The 27,932-nt window shown below is 50.0% G+C and overlaps 9 protein-coding genes and 1 non-coding gene across 10 annotated transcripts; 6 read left to right on the top strand and 4 right to left on the bottom strand.

The window, feature by feature from the left end:
- Positions 1 to 251: 251 nt before the first annotated feature.
- atg2 (putative autophagy regulatory protein Atg2) lies at positions 252 to 6,739 on the top strand (the record flags this gene model as incomplete). The annotated part of the gene is made up of 4 exons (XM_041703942.1): positions 252 to 413; positions 498 to 5,657; positions 5,718 to 6,650; positions 6,722 to 6,739. 4 exons carry the CDS (start codon positions 252 to 254, stop codon positions 6,737 to 6,739), a joined length of 6,273 nt encoding a protein of 2,090 aa, XP_041556576.1.
- A 1,149-nt stretch (positions 6,740 to 7,888) lies between these two features.
- APUU_40825A (oxidoreductase, short-chain dehydrogenase/reductase family) lies at positions 7,889 to 9,459 on the top strand (the record flags this gene model as incomplete). Its single annotated transcript, XM_041703940.1, has 3 exons — positions 7,889 to 8,426; positions 8,478 to 8,542; positions 8,593 to 9,459. 3 exons carry the CDS (start codon positions 7,889 to 7,891, stop codon positions 9,457 to 9,459), a joined length of 1,470 nt encoding a protein of 489 aa, XP_041556575.1.
- A 2,944-nt stretch (positions 9,460 to 12,403) lies between these two features.
- Positions 12,404 to 12,982, top strand: APUU_40824A (uncharacterized protein; the record flags this gene model as incomplete). Its single annotated transcript, XM_041703939.1, has 2 exons — positions 12,404 to 12,563; positions 12,642 to 12,982. The coding sequence occupies 2 exons, from the start codon at positions 12,404 to 12,406 to the stop codon at positions 12,980 to 12,982; spliced, it is 501 nt and encodes a 166-aa protein (XP_041556574.1).
- A 356-nt stretch (positions 12,983 to 13,338) lies between these two features.
- APUU_40823S (uncharacterized protein) lies at positions 13,339 to 14,388 on the bottom strand (the record flags this gene model as incomplete). The annotated part of the gene is made up of 1 exon (XM_041703938.1): positions 13,339 to 14,388. One exon carries the CDS (start codon positions 14,386 to 14,388, stop codon positions 13,339 to 13,341), a length of 1,050 nt encoding a protein of 349 aa, XP_041556573.1.
- A 1,101-nt stretch (positions 14,389 to 15,489) lies between these two features.
- APUU_t40014S lies at positions 15,490 to 15,608 on the bottom strand. Its single transcript has one exon. It is a non-coding gene; the product is annotated as a tRNA-Leu (tRNA).
- A 2,309-nt stretch (positions 15,609 to 17,917) lies between these two features.
- APUU_40822A (uncharacterized protein) lies at positions 17,918 to 20,526 on the top strand (the record flags this gene model as incomplete). Its single annotated transcript, XM_041703937.1, has 2 exons — positions 17,918 to 19,936; positions 19,999 to 20,526. 2 exons carry the CDS (start codon positions 17,918 to 17,920, stop codon positions 20,524 to 20,526), a joined length of 2,547 nt encoding a protein of 848 aa, XP_041556572.1.
- A 236-nt stretch (positions 20,527 to 20,762) lies between these two features.
- On the bottom strand, positions 20,763 to 22,338 carry APUU_40821S (uncharacterized protein; the record flags this gene model as incomplete). The annotated part of the gene is made up of 2 exons (XM_041703936.1): positions 20,763 to 22,039; positions 22,098 to 22,338. The coding sequence occupies 2 exons, from the start codon at positions 22,336 to 22,338 to the stop codon at positions 20,763 to 20,765; spliced, it is 1,518 nt and encodes a 505-aa protein (XP_041556571.1).
- A 909-nt stretch (positions 22,339 to 23,247) lies between these two features.
- Positions 23,248 to 24,675, bottom strand: APUU_40820S (cytochrome and DOMON domain-containing protein; the record flags this gene model as incomplete). The annotated part of the gene is made up of 1 exon (XM_041703935.1): positions 23,248 to 24,675. One exon carries the CDS (start codon positions 24,673 to 24,675, stop codon positions 23,248 to 23,250), a length of 1,428 nt encoding a protein of 475 aa, XP_041556570.1.
- A 303-nt stretch (positions 24,676 to 24,978) lies between these two features.
- On the top strand, positions 24,979 to 25,913 carry APUU_40819A (carbon-nitrogen hydrolase family protein; the record flags this gene model as incomplete). The annotated part of the gene is made up of 2 exons (XM_041703934.1): positions 24,979 to 25,033; positions 25,093 to 25,913. The coding sequence occupies 2 exons, from the start codon at positions 24,979 to 24,981 to the stop codon at positions 25,911 to 25,913; spliced, it is 876 nt and encodes a 291-aa protein (XP_041556569.1).
- A 915-nt stretch (positions 25,914 to 26,828) lies between these two features.
- Positions 26,829 to 27,779, top strand: RPL31 (60S ribosomal protein eL31; the record flags this gene model as incomplete). Its single annotated transcript, XM_041703933.1, has 3 exons — positions 26,829 to 26,918; positions 27,402 to 27,476; positions 27,573 to 27,779. 3 exons carry the CDS (start codon positions 26,829 to 26,831, stop codon positions 27,777 to 27,779), a joined length of 372 nt encoding a protein of 123 aa, XP_041556568.1.
- Positions 27,780 to 27,932: the final 153 nt, after the last annotated feature.

Raw genomic sequence — 27,932 nt, 5'->3', positions numbered from 1 at the left:
CAGCTCACTAGCGCCCCGATTCCTCAAACGTCATTCCAGGCACTGTTTAACGGTTTAACCTTCCACCCGACCATCTCTCTCTCTCACCCAGAAACGAAAGTCCTAGCCTGTTTCTCTTTTTTCTTGTTGTTTCTCTTTGATTTTATCCATCTTATATCTTTCTTTCTGTTGTCTCTTTTCTTATTATGAACTTGTTTAGACGATATTTAATGTCTGTTGAGTGAGCCCAGGTCGGCTGCTAAACGCCCATAATGGCCTACTTTTTACCTTCATTTTTCCAAAAGCGCTTACTCAAATACGCCCTCTCTCGTCTGGAATTTGTGGATACAGAAGCCTTAGATCCTGACAACCTGGGTATACGCTGGGGACAGCGAAGTACCGTTGAGCTTCGTGATGTCGGTTTGCGACTGGAGGTAAGTGGACGTTATCGCTCTTCCCCGCAATTTGATACCATCCACCGCCAACCCACCATGCTAACCAACGCTGCACTTCGATAGAAACTAGCTACGATCCTTCACCTTCCGACGTCAAGCAAACTGCTTAGTGCCCGAATTCGGTTTCTAAAACTCACCATTCCGGCTGATATCTACAGCAGTGGGATCATCTGCGAGGCAAGCGGAATCGAGGTCCACCTACGGCTGCCATCAGAGAAGGAAGCTTTTGCTGCCAAAGATAATATTTTCAGCGTTACTGAGACTATCATCCCGAATCCAACCGATCTTGCCGCGTCATTCCTCCAGACCGAACCTAAGGAGGAGAAAGAAGAACTTCAAGCGGCCATCTCATCCCGATCCGAGATATTACATCGTTCGGAATCTATTAGTGACGACGAGGAAGAACTAGGGCTAGGAAATGAAACCGTATCGCTGCCGAGTTTTGTCGCCTCCTTTTTGAAGGGCGTTTCAGACCGCTTGCAGGTTCATGTGGATGACATCTCAATAAGGCTTGATGTGGAAACAAAGCAAGATGGGCCGAGTAAGAGGCAACCGGAGGAGAAGCCTGATCTGATTTCAGGACTCTTGACTGTTCGCCAAGTCAGTGTGGGTGCCGTTACCACGGCTTCTGCTGAAGATGAACGTCCTTTACACTTGGGGAAACGGCCAGTTTCCCTCTCCGGAATCGACCTTTCTCTTATCTCCGAGCCTGTAGTTTTCTCGAACTACTCCCGATTCACTACGCCGACCTCTCCAACTACTCCTATCCCCTCAAAGTCAAGCCGGCCGTCGAGCCCGGCCTCTTCGATTCCGCCTGCGCCGTCTTCGGTGTCCAGCTCTACCCACGCCATGATGGCATCGACTATCTTCGAGCCTGCCCAGCATAGCATAACCCCTGCCGAAGACGAACCTCGCCTTCCCAGGCTTGAAGAATCTGTCTATACGTACGACGGCAGGTTCTCTGACGCGGATACAGAGGAGAATAGGAGCTACAGACATCTTGGGGAATCGCAGAATTTCTCGGATGAGGAGAAATTATTGGACGATCCTACGTACCTTGATTCCGTGATTGATTCTCATCTCCAGGACGATGACCCCGAAAGTTTTGATGATGTTCCACCCTACTTCACCCAAGACAATACTGATGAAAGCACGCCACGACTACAAGACTCGGGCTTGCAAATATTCGGAGCGGGTGCTTTGCCCTTAAGGCCTACTAGTAACTCAGGCACAGTGGCCTCGGAACCCAATATACAAAACAGCCAAAGCCCACACTATGGAGACGGGGTTTATTCTCGAACATCAGTGCCCAACTTATCACCCCAACAAGCTGGAGACATTGCAAATAATAAGGATCCTGCATCGCAGCTTATCCCAGAGAACCCGTCGGAAACCAGTAGCTCAAGTTCGGCATCTGGTTATTTTAATGATGAACAACTGTCAGAATCAAAATTGTTTTCCAACGAAGAAGCACAAAGCATGTACATGAGCGCTATGAGTCATGACTCCGATTCAAGAAGCTTTGTACCCAATATCCCAGGTGGATGGGAGTCTCCTGAAAGCACATTGACCGATATTTCTCATCATGCCCAGCCTGATGAGGCAACAGGAGTCAGCCATGGTGAGCAGGATACGACACCTGTATCAACACCTAAGCCTGCAGATCTTGAAGAAACGAACCCCTTGGGGCAATCTGCTTTCAGCAACGCCCGTGACGTATACACCGAGGCAACTGATAAGAGCTCCATCAAATCTTCTTCAGATGTAAACGAAACCACGGATATAGCAAAGCGCTTCTTCCATATTGACCGGGTCACGATATGGATACCCTCCACAAAACATGGAGAACAAGATACATCCGACTCATTTCACTCCGAGCCGGGGAGCCACAACCTTAAGGATACCAGCGCACACTTGGCGGCTTCTCACATGGGAGAGAAATCGGTGTCCTTCAAGGCTCCCCCGTATTTACGACCTCGTCGTGATTCACAAGACTCGGCATTCACCGATAACGATATTAAGTCTGATGCAAAACCTGACCTTCAATCATCTGCCCTAGATAATAATATCACAATTGATATCTCCTGTGTCGAAATTCAATTCGATATATCAATTGGATGGCTAGTTGTTAAGTTCGGCCAAAGAATTTTCCAATCCTTTGGTGGAAATGAACAAACCACCGCGAACCGAAAGCCACCCAAGACGGATGTTCAAGATCCGCAGGCCCTCAGTCTTACGCTCAATAAATTTTCTATCAAGTTCGTCGAACACGTCCCCGGGAACCCGTTCCCGCCACAGAAGCAGCCGATGCCCTCTACCAGCTTTCTCGATTTCTTGCATGATGATATCGTGCTCCAGGCTTCAGCGTCTGGTCTGAAGGCAACCTTCTCAAGTTCTCCAACTGTAACAAAATTCCATGCTGAATTGTCTAAACTCACTATTGGATTTGCATCTGAAGATTTGATGTCCTTTAGCGAGGATTTGAAAATGCGCGAGTCCACAAGGGACGTCCAGTCGCCAGTCAGCAATGATATTTCCTTCACATTGAGCAGATCCCGAGAGCATGCAACCCTCAGCGTATCTACGCTTCCACTTTTTATTAATCTCAATATTCCGCGGTTAGACGAAGTTCTAGGTTGGTTTGGTGGCCTGAGCACGATAATGGAACTTGGTGGCTCGATATCATCGATATCTGGGAATAAGGGACCAAAGAAAGAGTCACCAAAACGGGCTCGAGGCGTCCGCTTTGAGGGATCATCTCCGCCCCCAGCCAGGTCTCAGAATACCGGTGCGCCGTGGAAGGTGAATGCGCGAGTTGGCGGCATCGCCTTGGATATAACAGGAGAGAACCATTATCTCACGTTGCGGACGACAGCTGCCAAAATAGTCAGCAGATTCGAAGGTATAGCGGTTCAGATTGACAAGGCAAAGCTCAGCGGGCCGTGCTCTCTTCACGATTCGAGAGATGCCCCAGCGAAGGTCAGCCTCAACAACATTCGCGTGGAGTACCTGTATACTCCAAAAGAACCTGATCTTGATCGACTCCTGTCTCTGATCACTCCGTCGAAGGATAAGTACGATGAAGACGATGACATTATGATCGACACTCTTTTCAGACAACGAAAGCAAGGCTCTGTCCTTCGTGCCACTGTTTCGGGAACGAAAGTGGTTGTCACGCGCCCGGAACTGGAGCCACTTCAACAACTAGGGGAGGAGCTAGGGAGGTTATCTAATGTTACCAAATATTTGCCTGAGGATGACCGCCCTGGAATTCTGACGTTGGCTTTGCTTAAAGAGGTTGAAATTCGCTTGCACGCCGGTGGAAAGATTGGCACTATCACAGCAAACCTTGAACACGCTGAAGCCGCCCATATCAGCATCCCGTCCCTTGTGGCAGCTCAACTCAACTCGATAAGCGTTTTCAGAAATGGGAACGAGGAGCTTGTCGGAGAAGCACTACCAAGACCCCCCGGGTCTATTGCCGTTCCAGCCTTGATGGTCCGCTTTATTGCCGACGAGATGGACCCTACGATAAAGGTCAAACTTCACAACCTTCGCGTTGAATACTCAATACCGGCTATAACAGCGCTGCTCGGGATAAGTGATGACATGACATCGGGTGATGTTGCAGCCAACATGGCTAGCTCCCTGGCAAATATCGCCGAGCTACATCCACCACCACAAGAGAGCCCCAAGGTGGAAAGCTCTGGGGATTCGGTCAAGCCTACAAAGATCAAATTAGACATGCGAGACTGTGTTATTGGTCTCAACCCTCGCGGAGCATCTGCGAGAGGCCTTCTTGTTCTGACCCACTCTACCTTTGGTGGCACTATTCAAGACATTCTGTCATCGGAAGCCACTCTAGATCTACGAAAGGCATTCATAATGATCATCGATAATGTGGACAATATCGACACGGGAAGTAATTTGAACCGACGAAAGCCAATCACTGCCCCGCAAGGCGTCCAAGTTCAGACCTTTGCGGATATGGGCTACGTCTTGGTCTCTTCAATATCTTCAGCGACAGCTACCGTGAAGATAATGCGCCTGGGCGATGATGGGACGAAATCTATTGATGTGGAGGTTCGCGATGATCTGCTGATCCTTGAGACATGCGCAGATTCGACGCAAACTCTCATCAGCATCATGAACGGACTCCAGCCTCCAAGTCCACCTAGTCAAGGCATAAAGTATCGGACTGAAGTCGTCCCAATCCAAGATATGCTGGATTCGTTCAGCGGGGATGCATATGCTGCGCAATTTTCAGGGGATGGCACCGGAAATATCGACGACAATGCTAGACCGGGGGTCATCGAAAGGGCTGGAATCCCGGAGGACGACGAACTTGACTACGTTACTGATTTCTATCCCCAGCCACCACCAGACCTACCAGCGTTCGGATCCAACGAGCTTGGGGACAGCTTCCAATCACAGTACCATATGTCATCCAGCGTCTCTGAGCTTGATTTTCGGGAGGACCACTTCGCCCAGAAATCCTCAGTGGGAGGTACAGCACATAGGTGGGACTCTGTACAAAACACTTATGGGCTATCGGACGATTCAAAGCTTGAAAATAGCCCATTACGTATCAGGGTTCGAGATGCACATGTGATTTGGAACCTCTTCGATGGATATGACTGGCAGCGGACGAGGGACACGATATCGAATGCCGTCAAGAATGTAGAGCAAAAGGCCATCGAACGTCGCCACAACAGCAGATCACCCCCAGGTTTTGAGGAAGAAGAGGAAGATGTCATTGGTGATTGCCTGTTCAACTCGATCTACATCGGCATACCTGCCAATAAGGACCCAAGTGAGCTTCGTGGTGAGATCAACCGCAACATCGACGATCTTGCCAGTGAGACTGGCAGTTATGCAACCACCAGTACAGTCACCACGACACGGCAAAACGCCTCACCCACTGTAAAGGGGAAGAGGCTGCGCTTATCCCGAAGCAGGAACCATAAAATGACCTTCGAGCTGAAGGGTATCGGTGTGGATATGATTGTTTTCCCGCCAGGTTCAGGAGAGACGGTGAGCTCATTGGACGTCCGAGTCAAAGAACTTGAAATATTTGACCATGTACCGACCTCGACGTGGAAGAAATTCGCCACCTACATGCGTGAAGCAGGTGAAAAAGAATCTGGTGCTAGTATGGTCCATCTCGAGATCCTGACAGTGAAGCCTGTGACAGAACTTGGTGCATCAGAATTAGTACTCAAGGTAAGTGAGAGAACGGATGGTATATGGTCTATGTCGTGGGATATGCTAACACGGTTCCAGGCGACCGTTCTCCCTCTTCGTCTTCACGTTGACCAGGATGCACTCGATTTTCTTACTCGATTCTTCGAGTTCCGAGACGACTCGGCGCCTCCTGGATCTCCCCAGGAACCACCATTCCTCCAGCGATCAGAGGTCAATGCCATTCCCGTCAAGCTCGATTTCAAGCCAAAACGAGTGGATTATGCAGGCCTTAGGTCGGGCCGCACGACAGAGTTGATGAATTTCTTTATCTTGGAAGAGGCTGATATGGTGTTGAAACATGTCATTGCCTATGGACAACTTGGCTTCGACAAACTTGGGCAGACGCTAAACGATGTTTGGATGCCAGAGATCAAGAGTCACCAACTCCCAGGAATTCTTGGTGCGTTGGCCCCCATCAGGTCCCTGGTCAACGTGGGAAGTGGTATGAGGGATCTGGTGGTGGTCCCTATGCGAGAGTACAGGAAAGATGGCCGCATTGTGCGCAGCATCCAGAAGGGAGCTTTTGCGTTTGCCAAAACCACGTCCAATGAGCTTGTAAAGCTGGGTGCCAAACTTGCTATTGGGACGCAAACAGTGCTCCAGGATGCAGAGGAGCTTCTGACAACCACACCAGCCAGGAAACCAACAGGAGGCGACGAAGATGAAATGTCTGAAGAGGAAGTGGCCAAGAAAATCTCGCTGTATGCCGACCAGCCGGTTGGCGTCGTACAGGGCCTTCGAGGAGCGTTCAGGGGATTGGAACGCGACCTTGTCCTGACGCGGGATGCGATCATTGCCGTGCCTGGAGAGGTACAGGAGAGTGGTAGCGCTAAGGCTGCTGCGAGGGCAGTTTTGAAACGAGCGCCGACGCTGATTCTTCGACCAGCGATTGGCGTATCCAAAGCCGTCGGACAGACGTTACTCGGAGCAGGGAATTCAATGGACCCCAGCAATCGTCGCAAAATTGAAGATGTAAGAGAAGCTGGCCCGCCTAACCGTCGAAAGCCTGTGACACAGAACAGACCGCTGACTTTAATCTCCAGAAATATAAGCGGCACTAGATTTTCATTTGATTTTTTATCATTTGACGCACTATTACTATCGATTGCTACCTATGATTGAAAGATTCCCCCTAACGCGAAAATTTTTGTTGCATATGTGTATCTGCGTTCTTATTTCTTACAGGCCGGGCACTGAGATTGAATCCCAACCTACTTTGTTGTGCCGGAGGCGTTTATTATTTGTTTATTTCGATTTCTATTTCTGTCCTGGCTACGATTACGACGCAAACGACACCTACAGATGACTTGTTGTTCCTTCAGCACTGCCCGCATCCCGCATTACAGGAGTTGGTTACTAGTTGGATCTGTTTGCATGTACTCCGTAAGACTGAGGCTCAATTGAGGTACTTAATGGGAACTTGTGGGTAACTGCGTATCGCTTAATTTAGCTATATTAGTTTATCTCAAGCTGCGTATACCCGTGGTGCAAATGGTGTGTGCCACCAGTAGAAAACAACCGACCCAGTCAGCCACCGACAGCGCAACACACAACGCCAAAGTTAAACTTCAGGAACTCTGCAGGTTAATGCAAGACACGGACGGGAGCTGAAAAACCGTTCGCCACACGGATCAACGACGAGCGCCGTCTGGGAGCGTTATTGGCTGCGGGCGAGAACCGGGCGTGGACGAATAAGAATGGCGAAGCATCTGGTGGGCAGGACGCAGCGATCACACTGAAACAACACTCCCCGTCAGCAAGGGAGCGTCTGGAGCCACGTTTGGCTGCCCAAAGGACGGCACGGTTCGATTTTGTCTTGAAGTTGGAGATGGGGGTGGTCTCGACCTGGAGGGAGGGCGGGCTGGACGAGTCGATTGGTCGTTGTTGTTGCGATGTGACGTCGCACTTGCTCTTCTCTCTCTCTCTGTCTCTCGCTTTTTCTCTGTCTCTCGCTTTCTCTGTTGTCTCTTTTTCTCTGGGAGAGGGAGAGAGTCTGCATCTCCTTTTCTTCCATCTTTTATCCTTTTTCTTCTTTTCTGTCGCACTTCTGTTATTCTCTTCTTCACTCTCACTATTCTATATTTTACCTCCGTCACTCGTTTCTTACTTAGTCTATACACTGCCCCTCTCGCTGCGCCTGTACTACGCCTGCTGCGCTCAGGCTTTCTTTATTTTCCGCAGCCAGGAATAATGAGAGTGAGACCAGGCTCATGCTTGTCGACGTGAAAGTCAATGAGCCACCTTCGTTGAATGAGAGTTTATGTATCAGACGCCCCTTGAACCTTGTGTGCTGTGTCACTTCCACCATGGAAGCCTGGCCCACCCGCCATGAATCTCTCCGTCTGCACCACCACGACCACCATCTGAAGTCGCCATCGCCTCCGCCAGACCTCCCTCTTCTCTCTCAGAGCTCTCCTGCGCTCCCTATCGAGCCACTCGCTGGATACTCAGGTGCTCTCTCGCAACGCAGTTATCGCAAATCCCTCTACGGCAGCACCACCACGGGCAACTTCTTCGACAGCCCAGAAGGCAAGACGCTGCGGCGCAAGAACGCGGCTTCGAATCTGAACCAGTCTGCTGCGACCACGCCCACACCCACGCCTCAGATGGGCACTCTCTGCGAGAATGCCTGCTACAATCCGTTCTCTGCGCCCTCCGCGACGTCGAGTCCGCCGCCGCCTCTGTCACCCTCTTACTCGCCCAGTGCCCTAAGTGACCAGTTGCCCGAGTTGTTGGACGGGTATGGCTGTAAGTCTGCCGCACCGATTGTCTCCCTGAATTCGTTACTGATGCGGGTAGATCCGTTGTCTCCGGTGCTGGATGCGAGCTTGGCTGGCGAGAAGCAGAGCCCGTATAAACTTCTAGTATGTCGCTCCTTTAATTATCAGCTTTTATTCGAATGCTAACCGTGTAGGACAATTTCCGTGATCGACTGGAGAAATTCCCGGGTCCGGACACCCCGGATATCGTCGAGTTTCACGGTCACAGCAGGACTCGGTCAGATTCGGTCCTGTTCAGAACCCGACGGGCGAAGAAACCACCCATAACGGCTACCGTGGTACATCAGGGAACTCAATTCGAGATCCTGAATCCGCATGAATCGCTAGATTTTGCGCGCATAGTCTCCTACATCGAGGATGTCGATAGCCATTTGCCCGGAAATCACCACCGAGATTCCTACCTACATGGCGGTAATGGTTCCAATATAATCCCAGAGGAACGGTACGAAACGACGTCCGATATCATCAATGTTGAAGAACGCGCTCACGACGACCTGGTCGGCGACTCTCCTCACCAGACCATGCCATCCATCTCCGAGCGACTTGAAGACAGGGACGCCGAGTCCTGCTACTCCAGAAGCCTGCCCCTGTCTCGACCCCTGTCCATGGTACGACCACGGACAGAACAGAATGAAACCGACCTCGGTGAACCAGGACCACCCATCTATTTGGACGACGACAGCGACAACAACCAACCCGCCCCTTTATCACCCTCTCTGGACCTCAACCCCGTTGAACTCGCCGCCCTGTGTAATATTGGGCATCTCCCACCACAGGGTAAAGGCGCCGACAATCCTACGGCAATCATTTATAGCAACCACCCGCCGCTCCGTAAAAGATCCACCATCCGCAAAAACCGCAAAACACCATCTCCCTCACCTTTTCCATTCTCTCCCTCTACGGCGGGATCTCGTACCTCGGCGCCGTTAAATCGGTTGAGGGGGTTCGCCCAGAATCTACGTCGGAAAACGAAGACATTGCCCCGTGCTAGCTTGTCTTAGCGCGCCTTCTTCACTTCTTTCTTTTTCACTTCTTTTCTTTTTCTTCTTTAGCTCTTATATATGTACTACAAGAGATCGCTGAGCGATCCGTCAATGGGAGTTTTTATTTTCGTTGGGTTGGCGCCGTATATATGGACGGCGCTGGCGCTATACTTGTTCACTTCAATTCAATGGTGTTGTAGAGCGACCGCGGCCGCAATTATCCCAAGGTTATTCGGCGTTTGTAGACAGTAGTTAATAATGAGATTGAATTTTTATTTCGTTTGAGTGGGGGGATAGCTCAAGTCGAGTCCTTCAGAGCGATGCGACTTTCTCCAATCCATCCCTGCTAGCTCCGTAGCCCTAACAGACAGGTCTATCTGAGCAGTTGATAGATCCAACCCAGCTGCAGACAAGACCGTTTGCCAACGAAGATCGTCTCCGTTCTTTTCTGAGATCAGTTATCATTGAGACGAATTTGTCTTCTCCCCCTTGACGTCCATCATAATATTATCCATCCCTGGCGGACACCTGACAAGCGCTTCCTCGCTCGAGCCCATCGGCAAGAACTACTGCGCCCCATCACAACACATCTCATCTCATCTCATCTCACCTTGCTCACCGCTATACTACCATAATTAACTACCCCAGATCCTAAATTCTATCCTAAAAATAGTCTCCATGGGGCCAGTTCGTCTAAGCCTGCTTAGCTTATCTTAGCGACAATTCAGAGTAACTAACTTAAGTATCGAATTCTAAGCAGGCTTTTAGGCACTGGACGACTTGTCTACGTAGCTCGCACCAAACCAGTTAAAGTAAAGTAAAGTAAGCACTCCATAGCTCTGAAGGAAATAAGTTACGTAGTCCCGTCCACGTCAGCACAACATTGGCAACAACTAGTTATGCAGCCATCCTATCCCTGCAATGTACGGTGTGCAGTGTGCAGTGTACATGGAGACAACATCACGAGTGACGAAAGCCCCTTACTTACCACTTATCCCCGGGTCGTAGATCTCGCACGATCGTAATTTACCTGTCCTTGGAAGTTGGCAGTAATGAAGAACGTAAGGGATAGAGGGAGGACGGAAGTGTCAGTGGGTCCTTCGAGTTCAACGCTCAACGGCGAACGTTCAACTTGGCAGCTGCCAGCAGTCGCGTTGAGGTGCAGAACTGCAGATGGCGGGCAGGGGACGGTCCGTACCATGGAATGTATACTGTATGTACGGTGTACTCCGGAGATGGTGTATTAGCTATACTCTAGCGCCTTCTATGCGGAGGTCGGTCATGGCCACTAACTAGGTTAACTATCAGTAAGAATATTGTAATCTGTATAAACTTTAAATCCTAAATAGAAGACTCTGTTCTTCTTTGTCTGAGGCATTGGCTTATATATAGGACAGCTCCCTATTATTATACAAGTATTGCAGTGTGATGGCCGATACATAGTACACGTGCAAGTAGATAGATATACAGCAAAATTCGTATTATAGCTTATACATAGCAGTAGAGTGTTCGATTATCGAGTTAGGGCGTGAGATGACTGCCATGGCCGTCTAAGATACTTAAGTAATCTTGTTGCAGTAATCCAGGTTCCTTTTAATATAGTAAAAAACTGCCCGCCGACTACAAAAAGCAGTATTTGCAATTAATAGGGGCACTTTCTCCCTGCTGCTGAGCAGCTTCTAGAGCTGAGATATCTGGTAAACCACATCTTATTCAACCAGGTGGTCGGGGGTGGGTTACGGCAATTGAATGTATCAAAGCGAGTGGTTGGGCTGTTCCAACCATTAGATATGCACCTCACACTTGACCGATCTCGTTGGTACGGTGGTGACCGCCGACAGAGGACCTGAAGCGTCAGAACTCAGAAAACCCATGGAGGAAATGGAGGAAATGGAGGAAATGGAGGCTTCGTTAGATACCTGCAGGAATGGTACATTAGTGTGTTTGACAATTGGCTTGATACCTGCAGTCTAAAACATCACGAGGTTACAGCTATTATAAAGGCATGGGTAAGGCCTACTAAAAAGACTAGGTTTCTCTCTAATTACTTTCTAGCATAGAATATATGATCTTGTCTAGTATATTTTCTGCTCTAGGTATGCATAGTATTAGATCGGAATCGACCAACCGTCTCGCGTTTTTCAGCGCTCTTGGGCCGCTTCAATGGCTGCCACAAGTGGAGAAGTGTGCAGGAAGCAGCAATGGTCTTGAGCGGGGAACATGTAGAGGAACTATGTGGCGTTGCTTAGACCAGGAGACTCCGATATCATGAGACTGTCATGATGCATACGATCATTTGACTGGTAATTAGAGGGCTATGCTCAACGCAACCATCTTCAACTGGAAACAATCAGTGGGGTTTGAAGCTGTTGTGTGACATGACATGTATGCTCCTCACGTTTAGCCAGAATATCTTGCCTTGTATAGATACATGTGCATGCTAGGAGTAATATCTCAGCGCAGCAGTCTTCCTATACAGTAATTACAAGGGCATGGAGTAGGTATATTATTTATTAACTAGCAATAGCTTAATTCTATCTCAAGCCGGTAACCTAAGTGGCGTTCTAGTTTGAAGCTGAAGTGTAACACAACATATATGCTCCTCGAGTAATGTTCTCTTGCTATTTTATAAGTTGGAATATCTTTCCTTAGTATAGTTATACATACATGCTAAGAGTATCTTAGTACAGCAGCCTTCCTGTATAGTAATCACAGGGGCATGGAATGGTATATTGTGCTGAAGTGTGATACACTGCGCGTCAGGGCACAACGTATGGAGGCAATCCCACCACTTTTGATTGGCCGGGGACTGGAGAACTTGAGGACCTCTGATTTAGCATGTACTCGAACTGAGAAATAAACCTTTAAATACGGCTTCAATTCCTTGCCCAGCCCTTCAGCATTCAGCAACCATAGTCAGTTTGCAACGCCTCCTGCGACAGATAAACCGCCATCATACAACATGGCTTCGACCTCGTCCGCATTCAACAACAGCCGCATCCGAAACCACGATGACAAGGTATTGCTGGCGCGCATTACTGAGTACTTCGAAGCTTTCGCCAACGCCGATGCCCAAAAGATGGACAGTATGGTGGCTGCTGATTATCGCATGTCCGACATCCGTAAGAGCTTCTCCCTTCTCTCTTCTCCCTTCTCACTCAATCACCATTCTAAAACTGTAACACTTTATCCTCCTATAGCCCTCAGTATCGTCAGGTCCCCCAAAAGGGCCTGGTTTGAACAGAACAGCGGGTTTGGCGGCCTTATGACGAACATCTCAGTGGAAGCCATTACGCTGCACGGCAGTTCCTCGCCCGGCTCGTTTGCGGTCTTGGAAAACGTGGTGCGGTTCACATTGAAGGTTGATCCTCCCGAGGCAGCAAAGCCCAATCTTCCTCCGGGGATAAAGAAGGGCGATTCCTCGGGTATGATCATGCTGTCTACCATATGGTGGAATGCTGATGGGAAAATTGCCCGCGAGCTTGAGTATGGGAAGTTGTTGTGGGATGGCTTTGATATTAATGCCTTTAACACTTGGTGAGAGAAATAAGTATGCGGGCTTCTGATGGACTGTGAGAAGTTATTTGAATACTATCTAGATAGGCCATTGGGGGAAATATAGCCCAGTCATTATAGTAGTCGCAGAGCCGTAGGAAACAATTACCATATAGCTTCTTTTTTTGTTGAAGACTTCATTTTGGGCTGCAGGCTAGTCCAGAATATTAAGGGTAGGACAAGTCGCATCGGTTCTAGAAGACCAAGTCTATATACTCCGTAGCTATATATGTATATATACAAGAATGCAATGGGAAGAAAAACCTCAAAAACTCCCCCAGTATCCACTATCCAAACGCAATGCAAACGAAGTTAACGAACAAAGAGAGAAACAAGGCGAGATTACTCCTCATTCTCAATCATCGACGCCAAAGCCGCACTAACCAGGCTCTTCCGCCTCAACCCCGCCTCGCTCTTCTTCCGCCCGCGGTCCCGGTCAGTCGAGGACTGGTAGTGCTTCTCGATCCGGCTCGTCGAGCTGGGGAGTAAAGATCCCGCTCCGCTTCCTGGTCCGGCTCCACTACCGGGTATACACATGCTCTTCCTGCGCGCCAAGTGGGCGTCCCCGACCCCGGACCCGGACACCGGCTCTGAGCTAACGGGGGACCGCACGCGAGAGCGGTGCAGGCTACCTGTTCTTCGCCGCCGGGGGCCCTGCGTAGGCGGGAGTGAGGAAGGGTGGCACGATTCCGTGAGGAGGGGATTGTGTCTGCGGGCTTCGTCGTCGGCGGAGGCGAGGAGGGAGCGGCGGATGACGTCGAGGTCTGTTGGGGTGTATTGGCCTTGGAGGCGGGAGATGTGTTGGCGGCGGGAGCGGACGGCAGTGTAGTAGGGGTCTGAAGGCGAGGCTGATGTTGATGGGGAGGTCGGGAGGTCGGGATCAAAGGGGTCAAGCGGCGCAGAGGTAGGCTGCGGCATGAGCGATGGGGATTGCGGTGTTGGCGAGAGGCTTTGGGAGGGGGAAATCGGGGATCCGTAGCCCTCGTCGTCGTGGTCGGTGTCTGGCGGGGTGAGGACGTAGCCTGGGAAGCGCGAGTAGGAGGATAGAGACGGGGATGTCGGCGACGGGCATTCACGGGGCGAAGGGTTCTCGGCGCTAGAGGGGTTCTGAATTGTGTGTTCGTGGAGTTTCTTGGTGAGGGTGCCGATGGAGAGACGGTGGTGGTGGTCGTAGGGAACGGAGGTAGGTGGCGGGTGTTGCTGCTGCGGCGAGCGGAAGTATAGCGATCGCGAGCGAGGGAAACGCGGTGCAGAGAATGACCGGGGCGAGGGACATCGCGAGGACATGGGCGAGATCATGGAGTCGCAGTCGGTCATGAGTCTGTCGTCGTCCGGGGCGAGGCGGGGTGGCCTGACCGACGAGGGGGACGAGAACGAGAAGTCTTCAAACATGGTGGCTCTCTGAGACTCGCGAATTCCTTGCAAGGCGACCGTTCAAATGGCTCTCCAAGCGCTGCTGCCTGGATTTTTGTAGAACAGAAAGCCAACAACAGGTTGAGAACTGGCGAGGTCTCGCTAGTCGGCGAAGTCGTTCCCAAAGCGGTTATATTGGATTTCTTGCACGATGCAGGCGAGAGGTCACCAAAGTCAAATAAGACACGTCCACCGGGGAGAAAACCTTTCCTGTTCCTAGAGCCGCACTCCTTTTAAACGAGAAAGGCGAAACCAGGGGTCCGTGGCGAGAGAGACGAAAAAAAGAGTTTTCCAGAGCCAAACAGCGAGCGAAGAGGCGACAGGAGGGACTGCAACTGTGGCTCTGGAACCCGCTGGCCGGTCGAACAACGAACGTGGGGATCAAATCCGCACACTATGCAGGGAAAACTTCAAGGGTACTAATATAATCGTCGAAATTAACGAGAAATGTCGTCGGGTTATAATTACGACAATGACGGCCCCTTTTCATCTCCGGTTTCGTTTCTTTTCCCAGAACAAGCCAGGAGGCAAACCGTGCGTTGGTTATGCCATTTCCCAGGGCTCAGGGGCTCTAGACTCAGCCTCGGCGACGCTGAAATGTTGCAGTTGCAGTGTTTTTTGCACTTTCAAAACTGTCACACGGGGCCTTTATTTCCTTCAATCAATAGCCAACAGGGTTGTATCCTTTTGTCTGGAACAGACTCGCGGAGAAGCCCGTTGGGAGCAAAGAGGCGCCCCAGTGGCGATGTCAATGGACCACGGCCGATGAGGCTTTCGGGACTAAACCGTGAGGGATTGGGCGGCGGCTACGGAGTGATGGAGCCAGAAATTAAGACCGTAGTCAAGGATGTATAAACTATGCAGTCCATGGTTGAGGGCGAAAGGGCCCAGAACTGGCGATCGGACAGGGATTCTGAATACCTGAGGCAGTGCCATGACCACGTGAATCATATAAATCAATAAGTAACAGCTAAATAAAGTTTATTGCGACTCCTCCAAAGCCCATATGATTACTGAGATTTACAGTGAGACAAGGAGACGGGTCGGACGGTAAAAGTGGCAAAAGAAATGAAAAAAAAATGACAAGGGTGGGATTCGAACCCACGCCAAATTAATGACGCGGAACTTGATGAGATCAAGAGAGGGATCCGAGTTAGGAAGCCTTAACCGCGCGCCTTAGACCGCTCGGCCACCTTGCCTGTTTGATGAAAATACTTTCATTTTAGTGCTATATACGCCTAATCAATATCAGCATCTATACTGCAAAGGTTGGCATTCACCATGTGTTGAGAGCATGCGCATTGGATATTGGCTACGTCAGGGATGGTTATAACAGCATATTAATCCTTTTTGCATCCTCTACTAGTGTATGACTGTTTATTTAGCCCAAATTGTTAAACTAGTGCTGGAGTTCAGTCTTCATTTTGTGATAGTACTGCCATGTATATATAGTTGCAAGTTCGAGTCCACGAGTCCAACAAGGCGTCGAGCAAGGCGTCGACAAACTGAGCGAAAAGTCTCTGCATATCCGAAAGCCATCGATCGCATCTTGCATGAAAAGTCAAATCCACGAGCCAATCCTCGAAACTCTGCTACGCCTGGCAGCCACATCATCGCACCGCATCATGCAGCATCAGTCATGATGCGCAGGAATGCCTACCCAAAACAGCAAAGTGACATAATACCGACCCCAGGCCGCAGATGTGGCTGGTACGGGAGATTGATGCAATGAATCGATTGGAATCGCGATCTGATACTGGGCGTGATGTCCTGAAGGATTCGAGGACTGACGTCAGACTCCGCCGGCCGGTGGAACAGGATTTTATTCTTCTCATTCTGTGGATGGAACCAGCAATTTGTCCTGACAATGGGTCGGTTGAATTGTTTTGTGATTGGCGGTAAATTCTCCGAGAGATAAATTAGGGACTGTCGGATAACGTCTTTCCTTTCCTGCTTTCCACTCTGCTGTCGGGGCTTGACTCTATGTCTACACTGTATACTAACTAGCACTACTGCATAGATCGAGGAATCGAGGCTAACGCAGCCCACCACTAGTATCCTGTATATCAAACAAGTTTACAACAAGCACAGCAATAAATTAAACAAATCCCATAGAAAAGATGTACCAGCACGCACAAGAATACGTACACCTCGCACTCCCAAAATCCCATGGTTGAGACATCGCAAATCTCCGCCGGTACGTCATCCCCAGGCACTGCAGGTTTCTTTTTTTCCCTTCCACACCGAGTCATGTCTGGACTCTGGACCATTCACCTCCAAGAACCCAGACACACCTCGATACTGGCACTGAAGTGAACAGACTAAGCTCTTACCCCTTATGTGCTAGCCCAGCCCTGGAGACGACTGGAGACCAGGGTGCAGTGGCGGGGATGATCTCATTCTAGGCGATCGAGTCCCACCACTTTACACCGAGCAGCAGAAGCACAGCCCCTAAAAATGGATATGCAACTTAATGCGTGTGGAGAGTGGAGCTGAAAACCGTTATGGTGTCAATCGATCGAAACCTTGGGCATGCTGCAGTTGCTAGTAATACGTAGTGGCCTTTCCGACTGCCGAGTCTCCATGAAGGATGGGCCCATCTTTCGGCTCGATGCGACTAATTGCACCGTCGTGTACGAGATTAGTATACGATAGCTTGTGCATGTGGGGTCTTTCTAATATATTTCCATGGGTTTAATTAATTTGTTATACTCCAACCCAGACAAGTGACGACCAAGCCCCCTGCACATTGACGCAATGTCCAGCTATGATCCCTGATTTCTTACTTTCGCTGGCTACGTACCTCGCGGCCTCGCGCCATGGTTAGGTAGACTGGTGGGGGGCTATCTATTTCGATTTCCAGACAAACTGATTGGATCTGGATTGAAAATTGGGCGTCGTTATTGCGCTTCCCTTTTTTTCATCTCGCTGAGATACAATCATGATTGGGCAAGGGCTGATGCTTAGATACTTAGTTAGGAGGTGATTGCTCCACCTACTTACACGGCTGATGCAACCGAACTGGAGCCGGTCGTCGTCTGTGGCTTGCAATGTGCAGGGATGCGAGGAAGATCTGATGCTGATGGGTCCCTGGCCATGACTAGCTGGGGAAGATCGAGGCTGGGTGTGATGTCGTTGTGACATAACCGGGCTTTTTTTTTTCTATGATGTTGTATAGACTGGCTGGTGGTGTAGATTGTGGTATATATAGGGTGGTTGATTCTGTCTACGTTCTGGGATTTAGATATCTTTTCATACTCTCCTACTTCACTCTACTCTACTCTTAACTATTTTACTACTATCTTAGTACTATTGTATCATATTCTCTTCTACTTTTACGAATACTTGATACCCTATACTACTTGACGTTTTACGAACACCTTGACGAACGAACGAACGAACGAACGAACGAACAAGCAAACAAACATCCTTATCAACGACCTATTTCACCAAGCACTTATAATCAACCTTGGATTTCATCGACAAACTCCTTTTCGCACTATCCAAAATGTGGTCCCCTCTCGCCCAGTCAGATCAGAGATCCAACGCCTCCGAGCGCAGGGTGTCCGGGTCTAGTGCCGCTCCCAACCAGGAACAGAACACCGACATCAACCCTAAGGAAGCCGCTTCAAACCTCCAGGAACAGGCACCAGAGGCCTTAAAAAATGAGAACCAGGAACAGGACCAGGAGGAGCAGCCGTCTACTCCCACCCCTGACCAGAATGTACCTGATACAACAGAGCAGCGCGATGAGGTCGAGTCTCAGGCGTCCGGCGCCACTGGAAGCAGTGGTGGCGGTGTGTTTGGGAAGCTGAAGTCTCTTGGCGGTGGTCTTGGACAGCAGGTTACTCAGACTGTCAAGAGTGTCCCTGGGCTTGCGAGCAAGCCGCTTGGAATACTGAAGGGTCTTACGGTCAGCGAGGGTGGTGAGATTCCGGGCCCTGAAGGTAACGTTGTCGGCCGGGTTGTTGAAGGTGGCGAGGAGGCTATTGGTGGAACAGTGCAGGAGGGAGGAAAGATTGTAAACGAGGCTGGCGAGACTATTGGTCAGGCTGAACTTACCGATGAGGTAAAGGGTACTGTTGACGAAGTGAAAGGTGACGCACCTGAAGAAGTACAAGAGGGTGTTGATGATACCACCGAAACCGCTGAGAAGGCAGTCGAAGACCCTGAAAAGGCTGTTGAAGGCACAGCCGACGAGGCCGAGAAGACCGCCGACGATGCCACTGGAGATGTTGAGGAGACCGCGGAAGGTGCAGCAGATGATGCTGAGAAGACGGCCGAAGACGCTGGTGAAGACGTCGAAAAGACAGCCGAGGAGGCAGAAGAGAACCTGCCACCAATCTCCTCCCTCGAAGGCCTGACATGCAACAAGGCCGGTAAGATCATCGACTCGTCCGGAAAGCCTATCGGCGAGTTGGTGGAGGGCGACCCCAAGAAGCTCTCCAGGCTTGGAAGCAAGCTGGACGACAAGGGTCAATTCTGGGACAGCCGTGGCAACGTGATCGGGAAAGCCCAGACGATCAAGGCCGAGGATTATGGAGACGAGCCTCCCTTCGCTGGTCTTGAAGGTCTGCACGTTGTAAAGGACGGCTTCGTTGAGGATGAAGGCGGCAACCGGGTCGGCAAGCTCACTGAGGGCGATGCTAAGAAGCTCATCGGCCGTCCTGTCGATGAGGATGGCGACGTCACCGACCAGCACGGCAGCGTTAAGGGCCACGCAGAGCCTTACGAGGAGCCTGATGAGGAGGAGCCCGAAGAGGAGGACCTGTCAATCCTAGAGGGCAAGACAGTCAACAAGGCCGGCAATGTTGTCGACGAGCAAGGCAAGGTTTATGGTCGCATCACCTCTGGCGATGGTAAGCGTCTTGCAGGACGAAAAGTCGACGGCAAGGGTCAAATCTGGGGTGACGATGGCAAGGTTATCGGTAAGGCTGAGCTCATCCCTGGCGCCGAGCAGGAGAAGCCTGAGGGTACATTCTATGGATTTGAGAACCTCAGTGTCGGCAAGGATGGTGTGGTCCAGGATGGATCCGGCCGCATTGTTGGCCGTGTCGTTGAAGGAGACGCCACGAAGCTTTCTGGCCGTAAAGTTGATGAGGATGGCGACATTCTTGACAAAAATGGGAACACCATTGGACGTGCCGAGCGCTGGGAGCCGGAAGAGAAGAAGCGTGATGTCAGCCCCATGGCAGGCCGCAAGGTTACCCGCGACGGTGAAGTCCGCGACACGGATGGAAACCTCATCGGCAAGTTGACCTCAGGTAACCTGAGCAGCCTCATCGGAAAGGAGATCGATGACAACGGATACGTCGTCGACAATGATGGAAACAAGATTGGCGAGTGTACCTTGCTAGAAAACATCCCGGAACCCGAGCCTGAGGAGCCTGAGCCAGAGGGCCCGTCCCCCGAAGAGCTCGAGGCTCAGAAGAAGGAACAGGAAGACAAGGAGCTGGCCAAGAAGATGTCAAGCATTGTCTCAGGAACTCTGGACCGTGTTCTACCCATCTGCAAGATGATCACCGATGTAAGTCCTCATCCCACTCAGACCAAGTAACCCTTTGAGACAGTTTACTGATCCTTATATAGCATGTCGACAAAGCAGAGAAGACACCAAAGGAGGAGCTCGACGAGGAGCAAGTGGTTAAGAACGTGAAGCCATTGCTCGAGGAGGCCGGCAGCATTATGCAAGAATGCAACGGTGCAATTCGTGCTCTTGATCCCGATGGACGTATTGCCGCCAACGCGAAGGCCAGAGCTGCCTCCCACGAGGCATCGCCTGAAGAACACACGCTGGCCGAGAAGCTGAAGGAGCTTTCGGAATCAGTTCTCAGGACCATCGAAAACGGAAAGAAGAAGATCGAGGGCATGCCGCATGCAAAGAAGGCCCTCAACCCTCTCTGGGGTCTTCTCAGCGAACCGCTCTTCCAGATCATCGCGGCCGTTGGGCTCCTCTTGACTGGTGTGCTCGGCCTAGTCGGGCGATTGCTGGATGGCCTTGGGCTGGGTGGCTTGGTAAACGGCTTGCTCGGTGGCCTGGGACTCGACAAGCTGCTGGGAAACCTGGGGTTGACATCCTTGACGGACTCCCTGGGATTGACCGGCAACAAGAAATAGAGTGAAATATGGAGGATGACTGAAAGAGGTTTCTTGTGTTATGTTCTTGAATAATGTACATATTAGGTAGTTTAATAATCATATTTTAATTCAGCAGCAAAGATACTCAACCTAGTACGGAGTAGCATTGGTCAATTTCCTAAACGCCTCTCTTATGCTCAAACTCACAACAAGACACCTTCGCCTGTATCTTCCCCCAACGCTTTGATAATGGTCAGCGTAGCAGCAAATATGTGCTACACCAATGTGTAGCCTCGGTCAATGAGATGGTCGGCCGCAACAGTTAGACACCAATCTTGAAAGCGTCCAGATTGTGGTGCATATCGAAAGAAACCATGGACCCTATGGTTGTCGTCCCATATAGCAGAACCGCATACACCAGCAGCCATCTGAGAGCTGGATCCTTGACCCATATAATCCCAGTGGCCCCGAACCCACATTTGCTCAGGGTCATTTGGGTCATCGTTCGGGATGCGCATAAAGGAATGGATGCCTGTAGTACCCTCCACAAATCCCGAAAATGGGCTGTCCATATAAACATTGTTGCCAATGCGTGTGTCGCCAGCTCTGGCAAATTGTCTCAGTGTAAATGGTCCCCCAGGGAGGATAGTGTTCTCAAATGGCTCGTTAACGAAAGTGACATTCTCGTTCAGCTTCACGAGAGCGACATCGCTACGGCTTGACTCGACGATAACTTCGCCAATTTCCTTTCCGCGAGAATTGGGGTGATACACCTTATTTGTGAAGGGATAGCCGGGGAAGCCATGTGCTGTAACGGTCATGTAGGTCTGCCCCAAGGCATCTCTGACCATAACACCTGACGATGTCGTGAAACCACACCCTTCGACGGGGTGCTCTCCGGAGTTGACCATCAGCCCTGGGCGCAATGGCTCATACTCACTGGTGTCGAACGCGTTCCCGTCTGGCTGTGAACCTCGAAGGGCAGGCAATTCGGCAGGCCGGCCCATATCCGATTCTTCTAGGTAAAAGCAGGGACAGCCCCCTACAGATTTGGGTACATTTTCCAAAACTTCATGCTCCGCAGAGACCAGAACAATGATTATGACGCTGCGCCAGTACTGGATTTCAGTTGCCTGGATCGGAGACTGATCAAAAAATTCTCGGAGGATGTCAAACACTTGATCCACCAGATGCTCGGCGTCTCGAAGGTATAAGCCGTCACCCAAGGCAATGCGAGAGCGGCTTCTATGCACAAGTGGGACCGTAGGACCGTTGTCAGTTGGGTCTGTCGTGAGATAGCAAGGGACATTGGCGACCTTTAGAGGCCAAGGTTTCGGCGGCAACGTTTCCAGAACGAAGACCAATGCCCACTCATCAAAGTCTACTCTTAGAGTAGACGGAAATAATTGCTTGAGTATGTCTATGTTTTCTCTTTCGAAAAAGTCTTTCGGGTTTTTATGAAGGTCGAAAGGCAGGACGATGTGCTTGGCGGATGGGAGGGTTTCGCCATGTTCGCGGTGTCCATGAGAAACCTCGATAGGCCTCCGTGATTCTAAAGCACATGAGAATTATTGAATACGTAACATTTTTAAGGGATGGGGATTGCTTACCAATGCGCAACTGAGATCCAGGGAAAATATCCGACGGAAAAAGAGGTGGTGATGGGTCGTTAAAGAGGGTTTGTGGAGGAATAGACCCGGCTGGAGAAATGATCACCTTTCGTTTGGGGGTAAGGAGCTCATGAGGCGGAGTTATCTTTCGCTTATTGGGGGTCTGTTTATTGGCGAAGCCTTTTGCCTGGGGTGACACAACAACGACCTCGCCCCCAAAAGGGCTTTCTAGCGAAGCCATACAGTGTAGCTATGGGCGAGAAGATGATCCAGGGTAGTGGTAGATATCGAAGAGGCGAGAAGGCAGGGGAGCTAGTTATAATGAATGAGACCAAGGTGGAGGGTGTGATGGATTAGGTAGTAAGAGGCGAGAGGTGAGAGAAGAGGTAATAGAGAAGAGTGAAAGATAAGTGAGGGTAAAAGAATGAATCAGACGATATGAGCTTAAACTGAGTCATAGGTAAAGTTTCACTGATTGAAGTTATTGAGCAAGTTATAAGACTGAGGTCTCATGATCAGGTTTAAAGTGAGTAGAATAGAGTTTAGGTACAGGGACTGAAGTATGTTCTGACATAAACCTCAATCCTTCAGCTTTTGCAGGTCGCACTCCATTTATCATTTTATTGGCAAATGAAAGGCCATGCTAAGGCATAATGCGGTGAATATGCTTAAAAAAGATGGTAATAAGCTGCTGGTTCGTGGGGATATTCAATATAGTGCGGACATGGTCTAAGTTAGGGTTATATCCTGATTTTCATTTCTATATTTGAAGTCTGACCGAGAGTAGGTATCGGAAACAAGGCCCACTGGCGACTGGCGAGACTTTTCAATGGCCGCTAACAAGACTGGTTTGCTCGGACACGAGAAGGCTCTTATAGCGCTGCGTTTCGATAACGTCCGCAACTTGGCCAGCTAATAATCACCCCGTATTTAAACGTAATGTAGAACGACCGACCCTAGGCTCGTTGGATTAGAGCATTTTGCTTTTTGGTAGGTGAACACCGTTGTCCTGATATGAGAACATCGGCTCGGGGCTAGAGGGTTATACCCATCTCTAAGCTTCTGGGATACATTCCGACCTCATATTTCAGAGTGTAAACACAACGGAGTAGGTTGCCGAATGGGATAGTTCGTATACGACGAATAATGTTCACTCGACATCAGACTTGCGTATCTTGACGGTTTCCGAATCTTCGCCACTGGTTTGGGACTCGTTATCATCGTCGTCATCCATAGCCACAGCAAAGTAGTCGTCCCGTGTTGCCTGTAGAGGGTACAGAGGGTTCCCCTCTTCCCCATCGGGTTGGCGCTCACGCTGCTTACGCTGACGTGTAGCAAACCAAACCCAGCCTACCAAGACCAAAGCAACAAGAGAGATAAAACTGGCAGCAAGAGAAACCAAAGACCATCCGTGGCCAGTTAGAAGCAATCCGATAATGATGTTTGCCCAGCCTAGCAATAGAAACAGACGCCCGAGCCATATATGGCCGTGGGAGGCCCACTGGCGTGTTTGTATACGAACGAAAACAACATGGTGACGCCAGCCTAGCCCTATTTGGACGATGCTGCACAATGCCACGATAATCCCGATATAATGATGAACCGAGTCGATCTTGTGTGCTCGAATAAGCCCTATAGCTGTGCCGATCAAGACGAAAATCGAGGCGAGCAGCTGTAGGATCCAATGATAGCGGAACGATTTAGGTGACTCTGACCGCATCGCAATTACACCGGCCGGGAAGAAGATCAGAAAGGCAGCACTCATGAGAAATCCGTGAATATAGACAGCCGGATTCATCCAATTCCATCCACCGGGGATATCCGAGGCGCCGACTGAAGTAACACCAGGTCTAATTGGAGGCGATGAGGGTGTGGATGTGTCATTGCTGATAGAGTGCGCCATGTCAACGTAGAAACGACCCCAGCCGCCACTTGATGCATGGTGTCCGTGCACCTTTAGATGGACGTCGTCTGAGTACTCGTCAAATTCCTGCTTATCATTCCACGCCCAAATCCAGGGTTGGGCGGTAGCATCGGCAGTTATTGGAGCACCAGGCCACTTCCCGCATGAATAGCACACAAGTGCTACTTTCGCAGTAGAGACCGAGGCTATGTTTGAAGGAATGGTCTGCGAATCATCAACATCTGTGACATTAACAGGAACCCAATCGGCCTGGAGGAGACGGATATCTGCCCCTCCAGTATCGGCTTCGGTGAGGACTCGAGGTTGATGATGACCGTCAATCGTTCGGATGCTCACTGTCAGAGCTTCATGGCCAGTAGAAAAAGGATCTCCGTAGACGATAAACATTAGCGAACCTGCCATCATGGACCCCGTCCCGAGTGCAGTCCATCCTAGCGCCGAACTTCTAGTAACATGCATACTCATGTACATGTCATATTCGTTTGATGATACATTGTTGTACGTGGTAATCCCCACGCAAAAGTCGACGGAAGCATCGGGGCCATTCTCATGGCCGAATCGGCAGTACTGCACGGGCTCACTCACTGCCCGGGAGACGAATATGAGGACCGCAATCAATATACTCAGACATGGTATAGAGAATCGTCGCATCATGGCAACCAATCTGTAATATGGAGGTATTATGAGAGGAAATGATGCAAAAAAACAAAAAAGAAGCGCGATAGAAGTCAATAAGCACCGCATGCATGCACGTGATCTCCATGTCGTACAGTTTTGGTTGTGTCAGCAAGGGGGCCTTCAATCTGATTGGACGTGACACAGCACATGCTAATCATGTGACCTGATTCTACTGGGATAGGTAGTGATCTGCGGTGGCATCTTCTCCAACTCCGACTCCATCCCCGCATTCCTCCAACAACAACGTCCATTGACTACTGCTTCTACAAACCCGTCGATATGGCCGCCTTGCTGAAAAAACCTCTGAAACTCGCCTTGGTGCAGCTGGCGTCAGGTGTGTCTCACCCCCGTAAACATATCTATTGTCCCGAGCTAATTTGTGTGAGAGTATAGGCGCAGATAAGGCTGCTAACCTCGCCCACGCCCGTACTAAAGTCCTCGAAGCTGCAAAGGCCGGCGCTTCACTCATCGTACTTCCGGAATGCTTCAACTCTCCATATGGGACTTCGTACTTCCCTAAATATGCTGAAACTCTTCTTCCGTCTCCTCCAACAAAAGAGCAGTCTCCGTCCTATCACGCTCTATCAGCCATCGCCGCTGAGGCAAAGGCGTATCTTGTAGGGGGTAGTATCCCTGAACTTGAGACAATATCAAACAAATACTATAATACATCGCTCGTATTTGCACCATCGGGCGCCCTTATCGGAACACACCGCAAGACTCACTTATTCGACATTGATATCCCGGGAAAGATCAAATTCAAGGAGAGCGAGGTCTTGTCGCCCGGCAACCAATTGACTATTGTCGACCTGCCCGATTACGGCAAAATCGGACTTGCTATCTGCTACGATATCCGTTTCCCCGAGCCAGGTATGATGGCAGCGCGCAAAGGCGCATTTGCACTTATCTACCCTGGTGCTTTCAACACAACTACTGGGCCCTTGCACTGGCAATTACTCGCTCGTGCTCGCGCCGTCGACAACCAAACATATGTGGCCTTGTGCAGTCCTGCACGGGACTTGGATGCTACCTATCATGCGTACGGTCATAGTCTAGTGGCGGATCCTAGCGCGACGATCTTGTCGGAGGCAGAAGAATCCGAGAACATTGTTTACGCCGATCTGGACAACGAGACGATTGAAAGCACCCGGAAAGGCATTCCGATTTATACACAACGGCGGTTTGACTTGTACTCGGATGTGAGTAAGAATTAATGCCGGCCATTGAACGCCAGACGAAATTCGACTACTGGATATATACTGAATTGAATGTTGCTGGAACTGACGATAAGACGCGGTGACCTTAAGCCTAATTCACGGCCTCGTAAGCTGTAAGAGGTGGCACTAAGAGCAACAATTTGTGTAACATCCACTCATACTAAGCAAACGATGCCTATAATAACCTGTGTCGGTCCGTGAAAAGATTACTAGTAGTTCAACCAAGATCCACCAGGCTGTACTCTGTAAATGAAGTAGAGTCTTATAGTTCAGCTAAATTAGGGTAGCTCAGCTAGATGTGGCTCGTGCGTCCGCCGCCGCCGTCTCAAATTGTGCCCTAACTTATCAGCCTGAATCGGCTCACGGATTACCTTCTGCCCTGGAGTCATGAAGTTCTGTCGGACCTTTCAAGTTGTGGTGTATTTCCTGATACATAGAACGAGCCGCTTTATCAGTGTAACCAGGGCAGATCACGAGGTGGTCATGCGACACCATATTACTGGAGTTCTGCACCTGATAGAGCGTTTGGGCTTCTTCAAAAAGCAAATAGTTTAATTGATTAGTATTTCAGATTGTAATTGTCAAATATCTTTCTTCTCCCACTTTATCGTAGCTGGGTTAATCAAGTTCAAGTTCTACAGGGCTGATGGAGGTCGTCTGGTCGGGTAGGGATCACATGACTTGAGGCAGCCAATCAGAGTGACCCCACAACAAGCGAGCCCGCACTTGGAATTTCGACCACCACGAAAAAAGGCCATCTCGAAATCCTCATTCTCTCGACAGTCGACACTTTCAGCCAACCACAGCCGAACACCCTTCAGTGAGTTTGTTACGCTCCCTCCCAGCTTCTGCGTCGATATTATTCCTCCGCGACGAATTTTGATTCTAACAATTTGCTTTTCCTCCACAGAAATGTCCAACGTCCAGCAGACCGGCAAGAAGCAGCGTTCGGCCATCGCCGACGTGGTGACCCGCGAGTACACCATCAACCTGCACAAGAGGGTATGTTGAAGCGCGAAATCCGTTGTTACCTCTCCTCCTTTACCTTCATTCTTGCGGTCGACTCTCAATCGACCGAAACCTGCGAACTATTGCGGAAGATAAGGATGAAATAAACCTTCTCTTTTGGAAAACACCGTGAGGCATGGATGGAGAACACATAACACAGTCGACATCAAGCGAACGACTTCCCTTCACTTGAGAAAGGTGGAACACCCTATTACCTTGCCGGGGGGAAGTAAAAGCAAGTCGCACAACAGCCCAGATACAGGACCAGCGCTGGAACATCTCAATCTACGAAATTGGAATGAGATGCAACGGCATGGCTCTACAAACTGGGTACACACCAAAAATGAAAAAAAGAAAATGAATTAGTTTTATGAAGTCCACCTCATGGCCGCAAACGCAGCAAGAAAAAAAATTTCCTCTTTTTCAAGATGGCATTCGGGCGGAAGACTGATTCTTCTTTTTTTTGTTATTCAATAGACGCACGGTGTTTCCTTCAAGAAGCGTGCTCCTCGCGCCATCAAGGAGATCCGCGCTTTCGCTACCCACTCCATGGTAAGTCAAGTCTAACATCCCCTCCCATCCATCTTGGATGGATGAGGTGAAAAAAGGAAGAACACAACTAATCATTCTTTCTTTCCATCGCAACAGGGTACCACCGATGTCCGCCTCGACCCCCAGCTGAACAAGAAGGTCTGGGAATCCGGTATCAAGGGCGTTCCTTTCCGTCTCCGTGTCCGTATCTCCCGCAAGCGTAACGACGAGGAGGGTGCCAAGGAGAAGCTCTACTCTTACGTCCAGGCCGTCAACGTCAAGGAGCCCAAGGGTCTCCAGACCACCGTTGTCGATGATGAGTAAACGGGTGTCTTTTCTACCGGTTGAGTTGGTTGATACAAAAATGAATTTAAAAATACCTCTTCTGTGATGGCAACTTGTTTTTCCTTCAGTGTTCCTGGTTCTGTTTTTCTACTCCCGTAGAAACTCGCTCTCGTGGCCCATTGTACTTCGTCC

Source organism: Aspergillus puulaauensis, chromosome 4, assembly GCF_016861865.1.
Source record: "Aspergillus puulaauensis MK2 DNA, chromosome 4, nearly complete sequence".
Taxonomy (NCBI): domain Eukaryota; kingdom Fungi; phylum Ascomycota; class Eurotiomycetes; order Eurotiales; family Aspergillaceae; genus Aspergillus; species Aspergillus puulaauensis.
Note: the sequence above shows the minus strand (reverse complement) of the source record. Positions and strands in the feature narration are given on the sequence as shown.